Source organism: Calliopsis andreniformis, chromosome 9 (genome assembly GCF_051401765.1).
Source record: "Calliopsis andreniformis isolate RMS-2024a chromosome 9, iyCalAndr_principal, whole genome shotgun sequence".
Taxonomy (NCBI): Eukaryota; Metazoa; Arthropoda; class Insecta; order Hymenoptera; family Andrenidae; genus Calliopsis; species Calliopsis andreniformis.
The window spans coordinates 8,301,693-8,318,104 of NC_135070.1; the positions used below are offsets into that span (position 1 = coordinate 8,301,693).

Genomic DNA, 16,412 nt, shown 5'->3' on the forward strand with positions numbered 1-16,412 from the left:
TTGACAATTTGAAAAGTTTAAGATTTAAATATTTGAAGTTTTAAAGATTTAAATTTTTGAATATTTAAAAACTTAAAATTTTGAATATTTTTGAATATTTGTAAGCTTGAAGTTTTAAATATCTGAATATTTGAATATTTGAATATTTACAAATTTTTTAAATCAAAGAATTAAGAGCTTATCGTGCATAATTTGATATACATACTTCATGCACATCATATACATTGCAGAGGTAGACAGCGAGATCGTGAAGGCGAAACGCGCGACTCGCGAGCGGCCGATAAGCTTCACAAAAATGGACGACATAAAGAATCGCTGGGAGACGACCAGTCAGCAAGGTAGACGCGAGGTTCAGCGCGAGGCCAGGAAAGAAGAGATCGCCGGCATTCGTTCGCGGCTGTTCATGGTAAAGTCGCGTTCAGTTTCAAGATCGTTCAACCGTTACCGTACGTTTTCACGTACACGAAAGACTATCACGCCAGAATAGTTGCGGCATCTGTTGCGAATCAAATTAAAATTCCTCCTGCCTTTCGTTTTTTTCTTCATTCTCCCGTAACCGTGAAATCCAATGCACACAATTCCTATTAGTGCAATATTGTCTCGTTGAATTGCAATCAAATTTCAACTTATCACTACAAACGCTAATAAATTAATATTTAAGCTACTAACGAGAATCTCAGATAAAAACTAAAATCTCAATGATTTGACACCAAATATTAATCATGTAAAAACTTTTACCTAGACTTTCCACTATTGTATCTCGAAGTCACCAAAAAGCCCACACTCCCTAATAATCGAATCTCAAACTCTCCTCTCACAGGGCAAACAGGGTAAAATGAAGGAGATGTACCAGCAAGCAGTCGCAGGAAGCGACCGAGTGACAAAGATCAACGCAGCCGAGGAGCTCCAGAACTCATCAACTCACGCTCGTTCCATCAAAGAAAGATTCGAACGAGGTGAACCTATCGCCGCTTCCGACGACGAGACGGACACCAAGCCGAAACCAGAGAAGGCTGACGAGGAAGTGATCGCAGCAGGTGCGCCTAGCTCTCCAAGTGTATATTTAGAAGACCGTTAGATCTAATTGGCCACGTGGCTAGCCTCGAGGAGGGAGCAGCAACTATGCTCTGATCCCAGAACTTGCAGCAATGTATGCTCAAAGGTGCAAGCTGAGACCGCTCTCCTCGCGGACATTGTAGCCTGTTTGAGGGCAATCATTATTCATCCCGTAGTTGTCTGTAGAAACATCTAACTTCGCCTCGCGCCTCAGGGATAGATTAATCGCTTCCGCGGACATTAAGAACACTTCGAGATCTCGAAATAGGCATTGTAGCTTCACCGACAAGAATCTGCGCGTCTAACTTTTACCATGATCGACGCGTAACTGGTCGTTAAATTTTACACAGGAATTAGCAGGAAGTCTCGATCGATGTTCCTGGAACTGGACGCCTCCGCGGCGAAGACTGGACGACCTGTGACCCCTGTGAACCCGAAGACACCCGCAGAGGCACCACGCCGCGCGAGAGACGTGAGTTTCACTTGTTTTTTTCGTTTGTTTTAACGGACGAACCGCGGGATCCTTCGAATCGCTATTGTAATGACATCTCTGACCGCGTGTGTCTCTCTGCGAGGGAGACTGGGGGTGGGGATTGTCGTGTATTAAAGATCGAATCGTTAATCGCTGAAAACCTGCACGAACAAGGCCTTCATGGGACGCCAGGTTTCTGACGACGTGGTGCGCAGCTCTGACACGACTGAGGAGGTCCACGTCGAGACCTCGGACATTTCGAACAAATTCAAATTTTTCGAGTCCTACAAGGAACCAGAAAAACAGCGCAAGCAGTTCCGTATTACCCCTCCTCGCGACGGTCAAGTCAAGGTTCGATCTTATTCTGTGCATCGTTTCTGAGGATTGTTGTGCAGTGTGTGACCTGTAATCGAATTGCTCCTTTTAATTCTAAACGCTCATCTTCCTCGTTTTTGGACTAATAAGACCACTAATCTGATATATAACAATGGATAGGGCATAGACTTAACTTGGTGGGCCCATTTGAACGCCGCTGACACCTAAAACTGAGGATTCGTGTCTAACTCAGTATGACGACACAGGATCAAGGTACACACATGATAGTTAACTGAGTTTTTCCTCATATTTCTTGTACACTTTAATTATTATACTATTTAATCATAAAAGTAATACTTAATATGTAAAACATAAATTTCTATTTATAAACCTTATTTTTGGTATTTTAAAGATTATAATTATTCATACCGTGTACTGAAGTGCAAAATCTTCCTTTTTGTTAAAAGGAATTTTAGTCAATTTAAATTTCGTAGTAAAAGTGGACATAAATCCTCAATTTTAGGTGCCATTGCTACCTTTGAATTAGGGGACAACCTCAGTATAGCGATCAGTGGCCATGCTTTATTGCATAGTGTTATGTAGAGATCAATGAATAAGACTTACAACGCCACTCGTAGGCGTGGTTTGATATTTTTGGTTTGTTGCATGAACTTGATGTATTTAACATGAGAAAAGAAGATACTGTTTTTGTGGTCATTCGTGACGCGTTGAAATCACTGATAGAAGCAGAAGTGCTTTCTAATCGATCCAAATACATATTTATTTCCATGCTATTCCTGAATTGAGTATATCAATAGTATTTCTCAAACTTTTGTATTCTGATCGATAGAAGCAAGCTAATACTTATCTGCTATCAATAGTTAGTCTGCCATCTTGAACTCTATTAGCCTAAGCGCACATTGAGTACAACAAAGTCAAGCAGCAAAATAGTATCTACAATACGATATCGCATCCTAATCGTTACGCAGCAAGAAACTGCATTAGGTTTGCAAAGAAGGTGCGATTTCCTATGGCAATCGTCATAAAACGTGAAACGTTATATCGCACATGTGTTACAAAAATGATACGACTCAAAAAAGTACAAAAGTAAAAAAGTACAAGACGTACTTATGTTTTTGAGGGGAAGCAAAAAAGTGTTTGTGATTTTAGGAGAAAATTATTTATTAAATACATAATATTGACAGAAAGAGTAGCTTTACTTAAATCAAGTTATCTTACTTGAACAATTAATCTAAAAAATGGTTGTAGTACTTACATTAAACGATTATCCTCTTATTATTTAAATAATTTGTAATTTGCTTTTGAAGAGTTCTTTAAATAAATTCTATAACTTTAATCTTTATCTAGTAAACCTTCTACAATGAATAGAGGTGCATTTACCAAACTGATTTATAGCTCTAATTAAAAAGTCACGTTTTTTGAGTTATCTAACTTTTGAAATACATATGCGATACGTATGCGCATAATAAAGTTCAACCTACCCAATTCTCCATATATCAGCCTTCTTAATAAACATTAGTATCCACATAGGAAATATTAACCTTTAAGGAACGTCCACCCTGAAAAACCAGAAACTACTCAAAAAAGAAAATTGCTAAATTCTTCTCCCGAGGTTCTCTGAAAATCCAAAAAGCTTAAAATCAATCAGACTCATCAGAGTATCGAATTTCCCTTATATCCTCGTATATAAGTACCTTCAGCCTACAACGAATTAACAAGGGGCCACTATGTGCATGGCGAAGCAGACTGTCTTACGTCACCCTGCGTCGAATGTGCGCCAGGCTTAATCACTGCCGATTAATTACGAATTCGGTAAGAAGCGGCAATAAATCGGTGGAAGCTGGCGAAAGCTTGCTCGCTGGAGCCACGAAGCCCACGGGTGCCAGTTGGTTCCACAGCTGTCCTTGAACCCCCTCGAGTGGTCAGCAGCCATACTTTTACCGTTAGTATTCCTACATCCTTCCATTCGCGAGGAGAGCAGGCCGTGCACACCACCGTGGCTCTGCCAGTAACTCACCAGGGGGAACAGTAAGAGCCGTGCGTCCTCCTCGTGCGAACGGCATAGCAACCGCCGACACGCTGCCTGCCAGTTCGGACTTTGCCGGCCCTACGAAACGTAGCGTTCCCTCCTTGCGGATACGCGTCTTTCTTCCGCTTCTTTTTCTCCGTTTTACAAAGTGAACGTTTCTAGTGCGTCCTGCGCTCCAAGGACAACCAACTTGAGAAAGTGAGTAACAAAAATTTTTGCGAGACGAAAGGAACATCCTTCGAGATCTTTACGCCATGTTTTTTATTTATTAACTTTAGTTTCCTGAGGCAGTTGGAGGAAAGGATGTTTAGAGCTAGATTGGTAGTAATTCATGGGGAAAATTTTGGAGTACTTTTGTGAGAAATTTGTCTAGAAGAGAAAAGTTCTTCATTCGAAGTCGATTTATTTTGGAGTAGAAATTTTGGTAATAAGTTTGATGACAATTTTGGAGTAGTTTTATATTGGAGATATTGAGGATAAAAAGGTTGCGAATTAAGCAGCTATTTATTTCGAAATAGGAATTTTGAGTGTGTTATTATCTCGTTATGAGATTGTTAGAAACTGCTTTCTTACGCGGTCGTTCATGTCTTTGACAAGACAAAGCTGAGTTATTTGTAGAAGAATTGACCTCAGGATCACCTCGCTGTAAACTCGTCATTCGCAGGGCTACAGTGAGGAAATCACTGTAATCAAATTGCCAGTGTTCGGTTAGTGATTCGGTGGAATATCGGGAAAATGCCCGATCAGCGTAGAAAATTACCCGCTTTCTCGAAATCGCTCCACGAGGGTAACGGTACAGTATTGTCGGCGTACATATGTATACTTGACGTGCAAATGCATGTGCAGATGCTTTCCTTTCGACGAAAGCTGTCGATCGATTCACGCGAGATAAGCCTTCTTTCTTTCAACGCGTGTCCCCTCGCTCGAAGAACCCGTACGAAGGGTCTCGACGCCAAATGTTTCCATGGAGAGTCCGTTGCTGTGTCGTATGCATAAGCGTTTCAACTGCTTTCAAAACATTTCTGGTTGTGAATCGAAACTGTGAAACTCAGTTCAGAATTTTGAGCTTCAATTTTATTTTAAGTCAAAATTGAAGGAAATTACTATTTATATTCAATCAGTATATCTTTAGATCATCTTAAAAGACATTTATAAGACATCTCAAAGACATCCAAAAGCGGAAGTCTTTAAGACGTTCATCTAGTGTGTCTTTAAGAAATCTTTAAGACGTACATTGTTGAATGTTTTAAAAATATCCAAATTATACTGTAAGAAGTTCAGGCATGTAATGGGTATAAAACAGACGTTTTAAAGACATTGTATGCTATCTGGGTAATATTCTATACGTGAATGAATAGTAATCAAGTACTCTGTGGAACTATTTTCTGCAACAAAACCCAGAAAAATTCCTCTCGTCTCGTGGAACTCTCATCATCAGGTTAAACCTGCTGCGCCTCCACTGCTCTCAGCAAAACGAAAGCCGAGGTGAACCATGTCTTCATCGGTCCGTCTCTTTTTAAATAAAAAGCAGGGAAACGTCATTAATAAAGATTCGCGCGGGCAACTCGAACTAATTAGCTTTCTCTAAGCTTATAAATCAGGGATCCTTCGAGGTGAAACTGTATATACCTGCGTTCGCGTTTCTCGGTCTCTAGTCGAGGAATTTCGTCGGTCGTGAAACATGGTCGCAGGTAATACGCTAGTTCCTCGGATCGCAGGCGTCGCAGAAATAACGAACACGCTGGTATCGGGTTCTGGTTCGGCCCTACCTGCCCCACAGGTACGAAGACGCAGCGCGCGTCAAACCGTTCGAGCTGACTCATTGTCGGACGAGCAGCCGCGATTCGTGGAAAGGAGCACCTTTGTTCTCCCTATTCCTCTCCTCGTATACAGCCGCTGCCTCCACGCTTAAACGACTCGACGAGCTTCGTACAAGAACGTCGGAATCAGCCAGATCATCTAATGCTCGTTCACGATTCGTTTTGGCAGATGGACTCTCCTGAACGCGAGATATACCGTGACCCAGACGTGGTCAGGGCCGACGACAGAGTCAACGAGGTGGTGCACACGGACACCGCCAGGAAGATGCTCTCGATCTTCAGGCAGATGGAAGAGAACGCGACCAAGAAGGAGCTGCCGAATGGTCCCAAACCGCTGAAACGCTTCACGCCACCGCCAGAGGACAAATACGCCAAGCAGACGGCGTCAGACTCTGAGGAGGATGAAGAGGAGGAAGGAGAGGAGTCCGAGGCAGAGGACAGTGGCGAGGAAAGGGACCCTAACTACGTTCGAGCTTCGGATAAGGTGCGTTTCCGTTGATCGAAATATTGCATTGTTCTCGCCATGGAAACTGGCGGTGTTTGTTAATAGTTTAGCATAGAGCCAAGGCGATGGTATCAGGCAAGGTGTGACAGTTGACGCTTTGTGGAGGCTTGGGACTTGCGTTGACTGGTTAATCGATATAGGTGTCTGGGAGTTAATGTACAGGGTGTGTCAGGGGGAAATGGAATAACTTTGGGGAATTAGTAGGAAAAAGAGTAAGAGTTATGATACTAGGAACAAGGTTGTGAGGTGCAAAATTAGAAGTCTGAGGGGTAGAAACTATAGACTAAATAGTGAGGAATAAGAAGTAGGGATTAGGGAATAGGGAAGAGGAACTAAAAACTGCAATATGGGGAGTAAGGAATAAGGATTAAGTAATACCAATTAGGAACTATGGCGTAGAGAGTAGGATTTAGAAACTGTGAAGCAAAAACTAGGGACTATAGAATAGAAAGTATGGCTTGGAGAGCAGGGAGTAAAAATTAAGGACTATGCAAAACGGAATAGAATTTAAAGATCAGGCAATAAAAACCAGGGACTATGAAAATATACAGCAGGATTTAGAAACCAGGGGATAAAATGGAGTAGAGAGTAGAATTAAGAGACCAGGGAGTAAAAACTAGGGACTGTGTAATAGAAAGTGAAAACCAAGGACTAAAATTAAAGTAACGTCAAACTATAAGAATTAAAACTCCATTTATTAGTAACAACATCGCAACGCCATTTTATGATCTTAAATATGAAAAGAATAAAAAATTAATCTAAAACAATAAAATTAACTAAGAACTCATATTTCAGGTCGAGGATGAATTCTTGAAGCAAGCACAGAACGCAGCGCGCGCAAAGACGCTGTGCGCGAAATTCGAGCACTGGGAGGAGACAGACGGCAAGTCGACGACGAGCAACCACAATATCGCCGAGATGGAAATGGCTCAGGGCACCGGCGAGCAGCTGAGCATAGAATCCGCGAGCAGTCTTCGAGCCCGCTTCGAGTCCCTCGGCTCGCAACAGAACGAATCTCCCCGCACACCGAAGGTTAAGGTCAATCGATTTGTGGTGAGTACTTTTCCATAGAAACCTTCTTCTTCATCTCCATTCATCTTCCCTCCCTACTCTGGAGCAGTTCATTGATCGAGTCTGAGCTGGAGCTCGTTCGTTTTTCCCTTCGTTTCCTTTTATTTTTATTATTCTTCATACTATTTTATCTATCGTTAAGTGTATCACGTCCTCGATTTAATTCAATCAGCACTGCGTACTCAAACTTCAATATCATTTCCTGTTTGCGTGTTTTACGTTGCGCCTCAGCGCGAAGCGTGTCTCAGTTTTCGCATGGTGTGTCTCAGTGTCGTCACCCTTCCCGCTTCTACGTTTGTATAATTTATTCTTTCCCTTACGGTCGTACGGAGTATGTGCGTGTGTGTGTCTCTCAAAAAGCACGATTTATCTTGATGTTATCCTGCGATGATGGAAACGTTATTTGACGAACGTTCGCCAAGTTTGCACCCTGGTTATGTGTATTTAGTTACAAGTACTCGATGTTTCTTTTCTTTCAAGTACAAATTAACGTCAGATCGTTGTATGCACGCCAAGTTATGAGTTCCAGGCGAGCCTGACCCTGCACGCTCAAAGAAACTCTAGGACCTCCACATACTTAACCCCTTGGGCACCAATTTAATTTGAAGAAATTTTCCACGTGGATTCGATTTAACTTCAATTGAATTAGTGAACCGAAGAAGCGTACAAATCTGAAGTTGGCCACTTTCAAATTATCTCAAAATTATATCTGGACTCCAGGCCCCAAGCCTATTACATAAGTCACATAGAAAAACAGTGGACTTAATAGAGCCACTCTGGCTCTGAAGTTCAAGTACAAAAAGTGCATAGAATTACATATTCAAAATACTCAAAATATGGTCTTTGGACTTGTCCTGTTCATCCACTCATCGATTCAATTGATTGTCTCGTCAAATGTACCCAAAGGGTTAAACAGAAAGAAAAACGATGTAAATACAACTACCCTAGTCCCTCACTTCTACAAACCAGCTCTTTGATCGTGAAGGGAGCGCCGAAAGGTTTCAGTTTTAATTTAACCAGTAGTCGTGTGTGAACTAATACGTGAACCGTCGCCACTCTGAAAGAGGAAACAGAGACTGGACCTCGACGAGCTGAAAGAACCGCAGATTGATACCTCCCGCTGAGAATGGTAATCGCACTCACTCGAGTTACACACAGCATGACTAGTTTGCGCAATACCCGTGTTCCGATTGCCTCGCATTTTGGTTTTTGAGACTGACGCTGTTGACCAGCCGCCCCCCTGTCACGCGACAACGATCCAGTGATGTATTCTCTGTTGAACGTGAACAGTAAACGCCGCTAGGAGTCAAGGATCCGAGGGCCAAAGGGGACACGAGCGAAAGGGGCCCAAGAGGAGCGAAGGATCGCAGGAGGAATTCTCTAGCGACACGCAACGAACACGCGATAATCGTTGGAACCTTGCGTTTAGGAAGAACGACGGTCGACGCTTCGTTGTCACGAGTCATTGCACGGTTCTCACGTTTTCTAGAAGCCTTCTGTGACGAGCGTTTCGTTAGCGATGCATAGTTTTGTAGACACCGAGGACACGTCGAGCGTCTTTCTCTCAAGACTGCGTAGATTTAGTGGACATGTACGTTAAGCGAATCAGATGGAATTGAAACTCTTGTAACACTTCACCCCGGTCGTGATCGGTGCTCTCTGAATCTCGAAACGGTTCCCGCTCGATGTGTCCTCGGACTGAACAGCCTGTTAATCGTCTTCACGCTCTCGATAATACCGCCGCGACTCGAAGCCGCGGAAGTTGAACGTCAGCTGCGATTTTTCGTGTCACCCCATTCTTATGGGAACATTTGTAACGCTTTTCGATGAGTATACATTTTGTACGAGACTGTAGAGAACGAGGCGCTTGGCGACGCGAGGCGATGGAACGTGTGCTTATTTCGTAGCTAGTGCCAAAATGATCGAAATTTCATATCTTCGAGGGCGTCGATCCTTAGAGATGCGAGAAGGCATGTGTCACTGTGACTGACAGAATGAACAGGTGCCAAAGTCGATTAGACAGTGTCGCTGACTTGTCCTCGCGTCGCCTTGGTCATCGTCTTTTCGCTGAAGTTTTTATTTTCTTGAGTATCGAAGCAAGAGGAGTGTTAATGCCAGGGATTGATCATATGAACTTTCTATCTTTGTCAAAGAATTTATATTGGATCGAAGAATCAGAATATATCGCATACCGTGACACCAATACTTCTAAGTGGTGTCTGTAACATCCTTTGATAAAATAATAAATAACGCTTTTAAAATCCAGAATAATCGTAAGATCAACCACGAGCATTATCAATGAAAGATTTATCAAACGACGGTCTGAAGAAGCAACAGAACAGACAAAAATTTTGTAAAAGCTCCTTCAAATCCAAATTTCATCCCTACGTACTTCGAGTTCACGAGCTTTTTCGAGCGCTTTACAAAATTTCGAATTCGTTTTACAGCTTCGTTAGCCTAGAATTTTTACGCGCGTCTAGAAACAAAGAAAAGAATCGACGAATCGAGAGCAACGAGATGCGCTCGTTCGAGGGTCAGAATTTCGCGCGAGGCCTCGTTTCGATTTCTCACTGCGTGGAACGAGCCTTTTCACCGGTGTACTTGAGAGTCTCGGGCGTCTTTCCTACCAAAGAGAATATTTATATCGCAAGAGGAAGCTGAAGGAGCTGTTAGTACAATCGGTAGAAGGATCATTGGACGCGTTCGTGGCGTTTAATAGCGGTAGGACACGTGTCGAGGTGGAAGCTCCACGAAAGAGAGTTTCGAGAACGAGGTGATGATGGGGTCCAGTGAAATCGGTGTCAGTTTTGGAGCTCCCTCAGTCGTATGGTCCAGCCAGCGAATCGAGAGTTCGAAAATGTTTGTTCCTTCCGTAGGAAATAAGCCGGCCTCGAGCCTCCGCTCGGATCGATCATATTAAATAGGCTTTTTATAATTTTTATAATTGTCGCTGGGTGGACGATACGAGGATGAGCCTAGACGTAGTTGATAGAATTAGAGTCCTTCGCAGTGGCGTCACCCCGGACAGAGGACAGGTATTAATTCCTTCGTCATTGCCAACGCGGACGCACAGTACGCATACGTATACATATATACATATAAATTTATATATTTATCATTGGTACAGAAGAAGGTCGCGTATATCGATACCCTGAACCATTTAAACGAATGCACGTACCCTGAAACTTACTTCGCTCGCGATGGTACTAAACTGGGATTTTTGTTAAGGAGGTTTGAGTTCGACGAGTGGTGTGTGATCGAGAAAGGGGGAAGGAGAGAGGAAGAGGATATCAGAGACAGAATTTCAGGGTTCTTTAAGGTCTTCTTTTTTAGGGAGGTGCAAGGTTTAGAGGCATTAGTAATTTTTTAAATAAAAAAATTTGAGTATTATATATAAAGGGGGCAAGATCGAAAAGTACAGGTGTAAACGTATATTCTATACACGATTTTATCCATCTTTTTCTTCTCTTTTTTTAATGGTCGAAGAGAAAGGGTGAGATGCTTTTCCTCGACGTTGGTGGAATTCAGTGCAATAATTTTAAGGAAACACTGTTATTAACACGAGTATAAGCCTAAACGCGATTGATTGTTGTTAATTAGCGAGAGAAGTATTTATGTCTGCGAGCAGTTAATTTATAGACGGATGATCGCTTGGTTCGCGGCCCGCGCCGCGATCATTATTACCGTAGTGAACTTCGTTGCGTCTTGGATTGTATAATTTTTAGCGACGTACGAGATTTTTTGTTCTTTATCGTTTACCTTTCACGTGTAACAATTTATTACGATCATATTGCAATCGATAAATAAAAACGCACATCCTGATGAGAAACAAGAGCAACTATAAAAAGCGACTATAAATCACGCGACAACAAACAATGTATAGCTGGCTAAAATATTAATTTCCCATAATTCATGCGTAATCACAGATGTTTTCTAAGAGACGTTCAAGAGATGCAGTGACAACTGCTTTAAGATATAATTATAATATTTGTTTTACCACAGAAAAAATTAAAAACCAAATAGAACATTTTTATATTATTAAATCTTAATTGACACAGAACTCTTTGAAATCACATGTCTCTGTTAAGGTGACTATACTACCACATCTGTGATTACTAGTTAAATATCCATCTGCATTAGAGCCTAGATTATTCTTCTACCAGATGTACGTCCTGCAAGAAGCAACGCAGTGTCCCTTCGTCAAACAATGAATCATTATTTTCCACCCTCATACGTTTATCGCAAAATTCAGGGTCTTCGTTGAGAGCCAAAGTGTATTAAAAAAAATACACTAAATGGTTACTGCATCGCCTACACGATCATCTATTCCTCGTCATCCGTCCTTCACCTTTCGTCCTGCGATTTTTTGTTCGTCACTGATTTTGATTTCTTCCAAATTACACCGACACAACAGGAGATTCAGGCGAGCTGCACGGACGTGTGCGAGAGCTGCGAAAAGAAAGTGTACCCCCTCGAAAAGGTCGAGACGAATAACAAAATCTTTCACAAACAGTGCTTCCGATGTCTGCAATGCAATTGTGTGCTAAGGTAACGTTGCAATCTCTGCTCAACCAAATTTTCCAATCTGAACACGTTACACCTTAAAAGTCTCAACGCTTGAAAATATGAAAACACGAATACTTCAACATTTGTACATTTCAGAGTTCTCGAATCTTCAAATTTTTCAGAAACGCAAAGTAGTTCCGCAAACTATTAACTCCATATTTCCGAACATATTAATATTATTATATACAGCTTGACAAGTTCGATAAGCAATCGGAAGATTCATACAAAAATCTCTGCGTTACGCTAAGGTACTCTTTTTCTAACAGCAAATGAATAAACTTATGTAAATGGTTCTCCAAACAGGATGGACACGTTCACCTTAAACAATGGTAAACTCTACTGCATCCCGCACTTCAAGCAGCTATTCATCACGCGAGGTAACTACGACGAGGGTTTCGGCGTTGATCCGCACAAGAACAAGTGGACAACGAGTACGAGCACCCCGACGAGTCCTTCGCCGATCGCCGTCTCGAACGGCGACCTTTGATTCCTCGCGAATTAACCGCATCGTGATTAAGAGAAAAGGTACGCGTCGCGTCGTGGACGCGCCGCGTCGACCCTAGGCGTTCTCGACGTCCTCGACGGACGAGCAGAGAAAGAAACAGAGAGAGAGAGAGAGAGAAAGGGAGAGAGAGAAAGAGAGAGAGAGAGAGAAAGAGAGAGAGAGAGAGAGAGAAATAAAGAGAAAGAGAGCTAGCTCCGAACTTAGTCGAGGAGCCGAGAAACTCGTGGAAATTATTCTAGTTCTCCAAAGATGACAGTCCGACCCTCCCACAGATCGATCGATCGACAAATTGCGAATCGTTCGAACCCTCTCGACTCTTACGGAAGAAACGTCGACTAACAATCGACGATAAAAAGACTCGCGACAAAGACCTCGGTCCTTTGTTCTTCTCCTTGGTCTCCTGTCATTTTAAGTATTTTATTTTTTACCTCTAGACCCTATTGTCAATGCCCTATTATATAAATCCCGCTTAAATATTTGTTATTATTATTATTATTATTAATATTATTATTATTACAACTATTACTACTACTATAATTTTTTACTTGTATAACTCTTGGTATTATTTTATTGTATGTGTTGTATAATACAAAGTTTCATTGCGCTTTATACACCTCTGTGCAATTATTGTTTTCTTAATCGTTTGAGTGATGAGGACGATTGAAAAATCCTTTTGGGAGAAAATAAGGAAGTTTGAATGGATTTTCGCGGGTATCTGTTTCGCGCATGTTTCGTGAAGTGTTTGATATGTGCCAGCCAGGCCTGTGCATTCTTGTCTAAAGTGGTGGTCAGGGATAAGCTTTTGGTCCAATATGCGAGGGGTGCTAGTATCACAATTTTTGACGTTGAACATAAGTACATCTCTATGTATAATTTGTGGAACAGTTGCCCTGTATTGCTGGAGCTTCGCTGATAAGTTATTTATGTAAATTAACTCGTGCTAATATACATAGACACATGCATATTAATACGAGTTAATTTATGTAAATAATATTTTTAATTTTAGATATACTATTTCACTTATAGGCTTTTCTATTGGAAAAGGTTCATTAAAAACACAAGTATGCTTTAATTTAATAATTATTAGCGAAACATATTAAATATCAGTGAAGTAAAATTTTAAATGTGTCTATAATATGTTATTTACTTTCTTCCAGAAAATTTCTTTAAATAAATTATACATTCATTTTCAGCTCAAACACTCATCGTCATTGACGTAATTAACTAGTGTTGAAATCTGATGACGTAATTTTCATCTTTAATACTTAGAGAGTAGAAAATCTCTGTTTACGCTGTAAATATGAAAAATGAAACATATTTGAATTTAAGTCACTGTTTGCTTTGTCTGTTTTTGACAAATTTGGATGAATCCCACGTTTCCCGGTTTCTTGTTTAGTACTGATCTATGACACTGTGGCGCTGTAAAATGACCTAGCAAAATCTTTGAAGTAGTATTATTTATCTATAATGCCACCAGATGGAGACACGATCGTCTCTTAATCACTCAACTAGTGCGTATCTTAGCATGGGACACTTGTGCCTTTTGACCTTTTCATTAGTTTCTAGTTACTCTTTTCACTTAATTAACACATATTGCATTGTTTAGTGAACAGAAAATTGATATCGATTTCAGTATCAATATTTAACAATAGTTCAAGCTTAGAATCGCCTTTAGCATCGATTGTCTCACGCTGATACGCGTCTCAATTGTGCTACTTATCACTAAAAGAAACCTTTAGTGACTTTCTTCACTCCAAGTGAGACAGCCTGGACCATCAGTTCCGCCTTTCAAACGCTCAGTTGCAGAAATACTGAATATTGATTTTCTGCTAATTATTTAACAAATAAACAGTGAGTATTCGTTATAACATTACAATTGAAATATGGTAATTATATAGAAAAGGGGTCGTATTTATATTGGCGTCTATATATCTCTAGACTTTCAAAAAATTAGGTCAGTGCAAAGGGAAGAGAATAATACTTCAAACATGCTAAAGTTACACAAAATTTTATCCTCTTACGCTTTTAGCACGCTATGAAAAAATACTATTTGCGAAAATATTCTTCTCAAATACCACCAACATATTGAAGTTTTGAACAGTTTTTGCGAATATCCTGGAAACTAAAGCTGAGCAGCAGTGACATATACAGAAGAAACTTATCTAAAATAGTATTCTTAACAACATATTTCAAGATCATCGAAATTAATGGGGCGGCTCCTTTTCTACATAATTACTAAAAATATTTCTGCAAAAAATACAATACTATTAATCTGTAACATCTTCTAGATGGAAGTATGCGTCGACTCTTTGCAATCAGCATGGAACGCGATCGAAGGTGGAGCTTCGCGACTCGAAGTCTGTTCTGCTCTTTCAGAGGGTGGTTTAACCCCTAGTCCTGGTTTCTTGAAAACAATTAAGGACTTCTCACCCATTCCTGTCTACGCGATGATTCGAATATCCGCTGGTAACTTTGTATACGACAAACAATCTATGAATGCAATGATGCAGGATGTAACTATCCTCAAAGATCATGGTGCAGATGGTTTCGTATTTGGCGCGTTGACCTCAGACAATGAAATCGATACAGAATACTGTGACTCTATTGTATTCTGTGCTCGTCCCTTGCCAGTTACTTTCCATCGAGCGTTCGACGAGGTCAAAGACCCCTTAGAATCCTTAGAGACTGTAATAGATCTTGGTTTCAAAAGAATCTTGACATCTGGACAGAAGGGCACTGCGGAGGAAGGATTGGAATTGATACAAACCCTCGTTGAGAAAGCTAACGACAGAATTATTATCATGCCAGGCTCTGGCATCACTAAAGACAATATTCTAAAGATAAAAAGATTGTCTAAGGCGAAAGAGTTTCACGCGTCTGCTAAAAAAAAAGTAGAAATTTACCCCAAGCCGACTAATGTGATCGTTGGATTGAGCGGAGAAAATTGTATCGCGCAAACTGATAGAGACTTAGTTCAAGAAATGGTTAAACTTATTACCAATGACACAGTAAATTAATAGAAGACTTACGTACTTAGATTAAAAAACTACCTTGACCCATCGAACTTCCTCTCTCGAAACATTCCATCGTCTTATTCATCGTCTACAATAAATATTCTTGTGTTTATCATATACCTGTTTGTTGCTTCATTATTCTATTTCTTGCGGCAAATCCTCAAGGTAAATACAAGAAAAGTCCACGTGAGGTGAGGTATATCGACGAAACACGTTTCACTTTCCTGTTTCATTTTCAGAATATGGTTAAATAGAATTTAAACGCAATCTCGCATTTGCAAACACTACAGATTTCTGTTGCAATAATTTCCCTCTGTGAACAGTGCCACCTAAAGTCGAAAGTATTTGTTCACCTGCGGTGACTAAACGCTATCATCATCTTCTCATCAAAGGAGAAGGCAGAGGATGAAACAGTAACGATTGATCGACTTATTCTCGTTCGTTATTTCGCAACAGTCTGCGTCTGCACGCGTCGTCTTTTCAATGAGGCAATTATGCAAATCGAGAGATCTCGTTAAAGAAATGTGGAAGATGTAAAAAAGGAACAATCAAGGACCGTTTCTTAAGCGTCTTACGCGATGTACGCCCCCTTTCGAGTCGCGTTTAATCGGATGAACAGATGTCATTATCATTGGTGCTCAAATCGCTGGGAGCTTCGTTCTTCGTGCATGTAAATGGAATCTCCGTTACGTGCTGGAAATCATACATGAGAAGGGATTGCCTATTCTGTGCTGTACAAGATGGAGAACAATCGGCCGATGATTCAGAACCGGTCGAGTTATCCCGTAACCAATAGGAAACCCTTTATTATGCATGCAGGACGTAAATCGTTTTGACGTCGCTCGCATTCGTCATACTTTCAAATTCCTGCAAATGAGCAATTGGGCACAGGAATAATAAGAAGTGGATACGAGAAGCGAATACTTAGATAGAAATAGGCAGAAAAAGATAAAGGTGAGAAAAGATTTTTGTAATAGTAGGAGAGATTTCAAGAATTCTTTCGTTCGATTTTATATTGAAATACAAGAAGCAAATAGC

The 16,412-nt window shown here is 40.8% G+C and overlaps 2 protein-coding genes across 7 annotated transcripts in view; both read left to right on the top strand.

Annotated features, from left to right (window-relative positions):
- Positions 1-12,971, top strand: part of LOC143183907 (uncharacterized) — a 35,901-nt gene extending 22,930 nt beyond the window's left edge. For 4 of the 6 annotated variants that reach the window (XM_076385703.1, XM_076385704.1, XM_076385706.1 and 1 more), the window contains 8 exons: positions 231-406; positions 821-1,037; positions 1,407-1,528; positions 1,703-1,879; positions 5,883-6,197; positions 7,014-7,271; positions 11,704-11,837; positions 12,159-12,971. In XM_076385703.1, coding sequence (XP_076241818.1) covers positions 231-406; positions 821-1,037; positions 1,407-1,528; positions 1,703-1,879; positions 5,883-6,197; positions 7,014-7,271; positions 11,704-11,837; positions 12,159-12,342 — 1,583 coding nt within the window. In that variant the 3' untranslated portion in view covers positions 12,343-12,971. Of the gene's footprint in view, positions 1-230; positions 407-820; positions 1,038-1,406; positions 1,529-1,702; positions 1,880-5,882; positions 6,198-7,013; positions 7,272-8,579; positions 8,720-11,703; positions 11,838-12,158 lie in introns of those variants that run through there. The other 2 variants (XM_076385705.1, XM_076385707.1) reach the window with 2 other exon arrangements.
- An 898-nt stretch (positions 12,972-13,869) lies between these two features.
- LOC143183252 (copper homeostasis protein cutC homolog) lies at positions 13,870-15,481 on the top strand. Its single transcript, XM_076384763.1, has 2 exons — positions 13,870-14,211; positions 14,649-15,481. Exon 2 carries the CDS (start codon positions 14,649-14,651, stop codon positions 15,375-15,377), a length of 729 nt encoding a protein of 242 aa, XP_076240878.1. The 5' UTR covers positions 13,870-14,211; the 3' UTR covers positions 15,378-15,481.
- Positions 15,482-16,412: the final 931 nt, after the last annotated feature.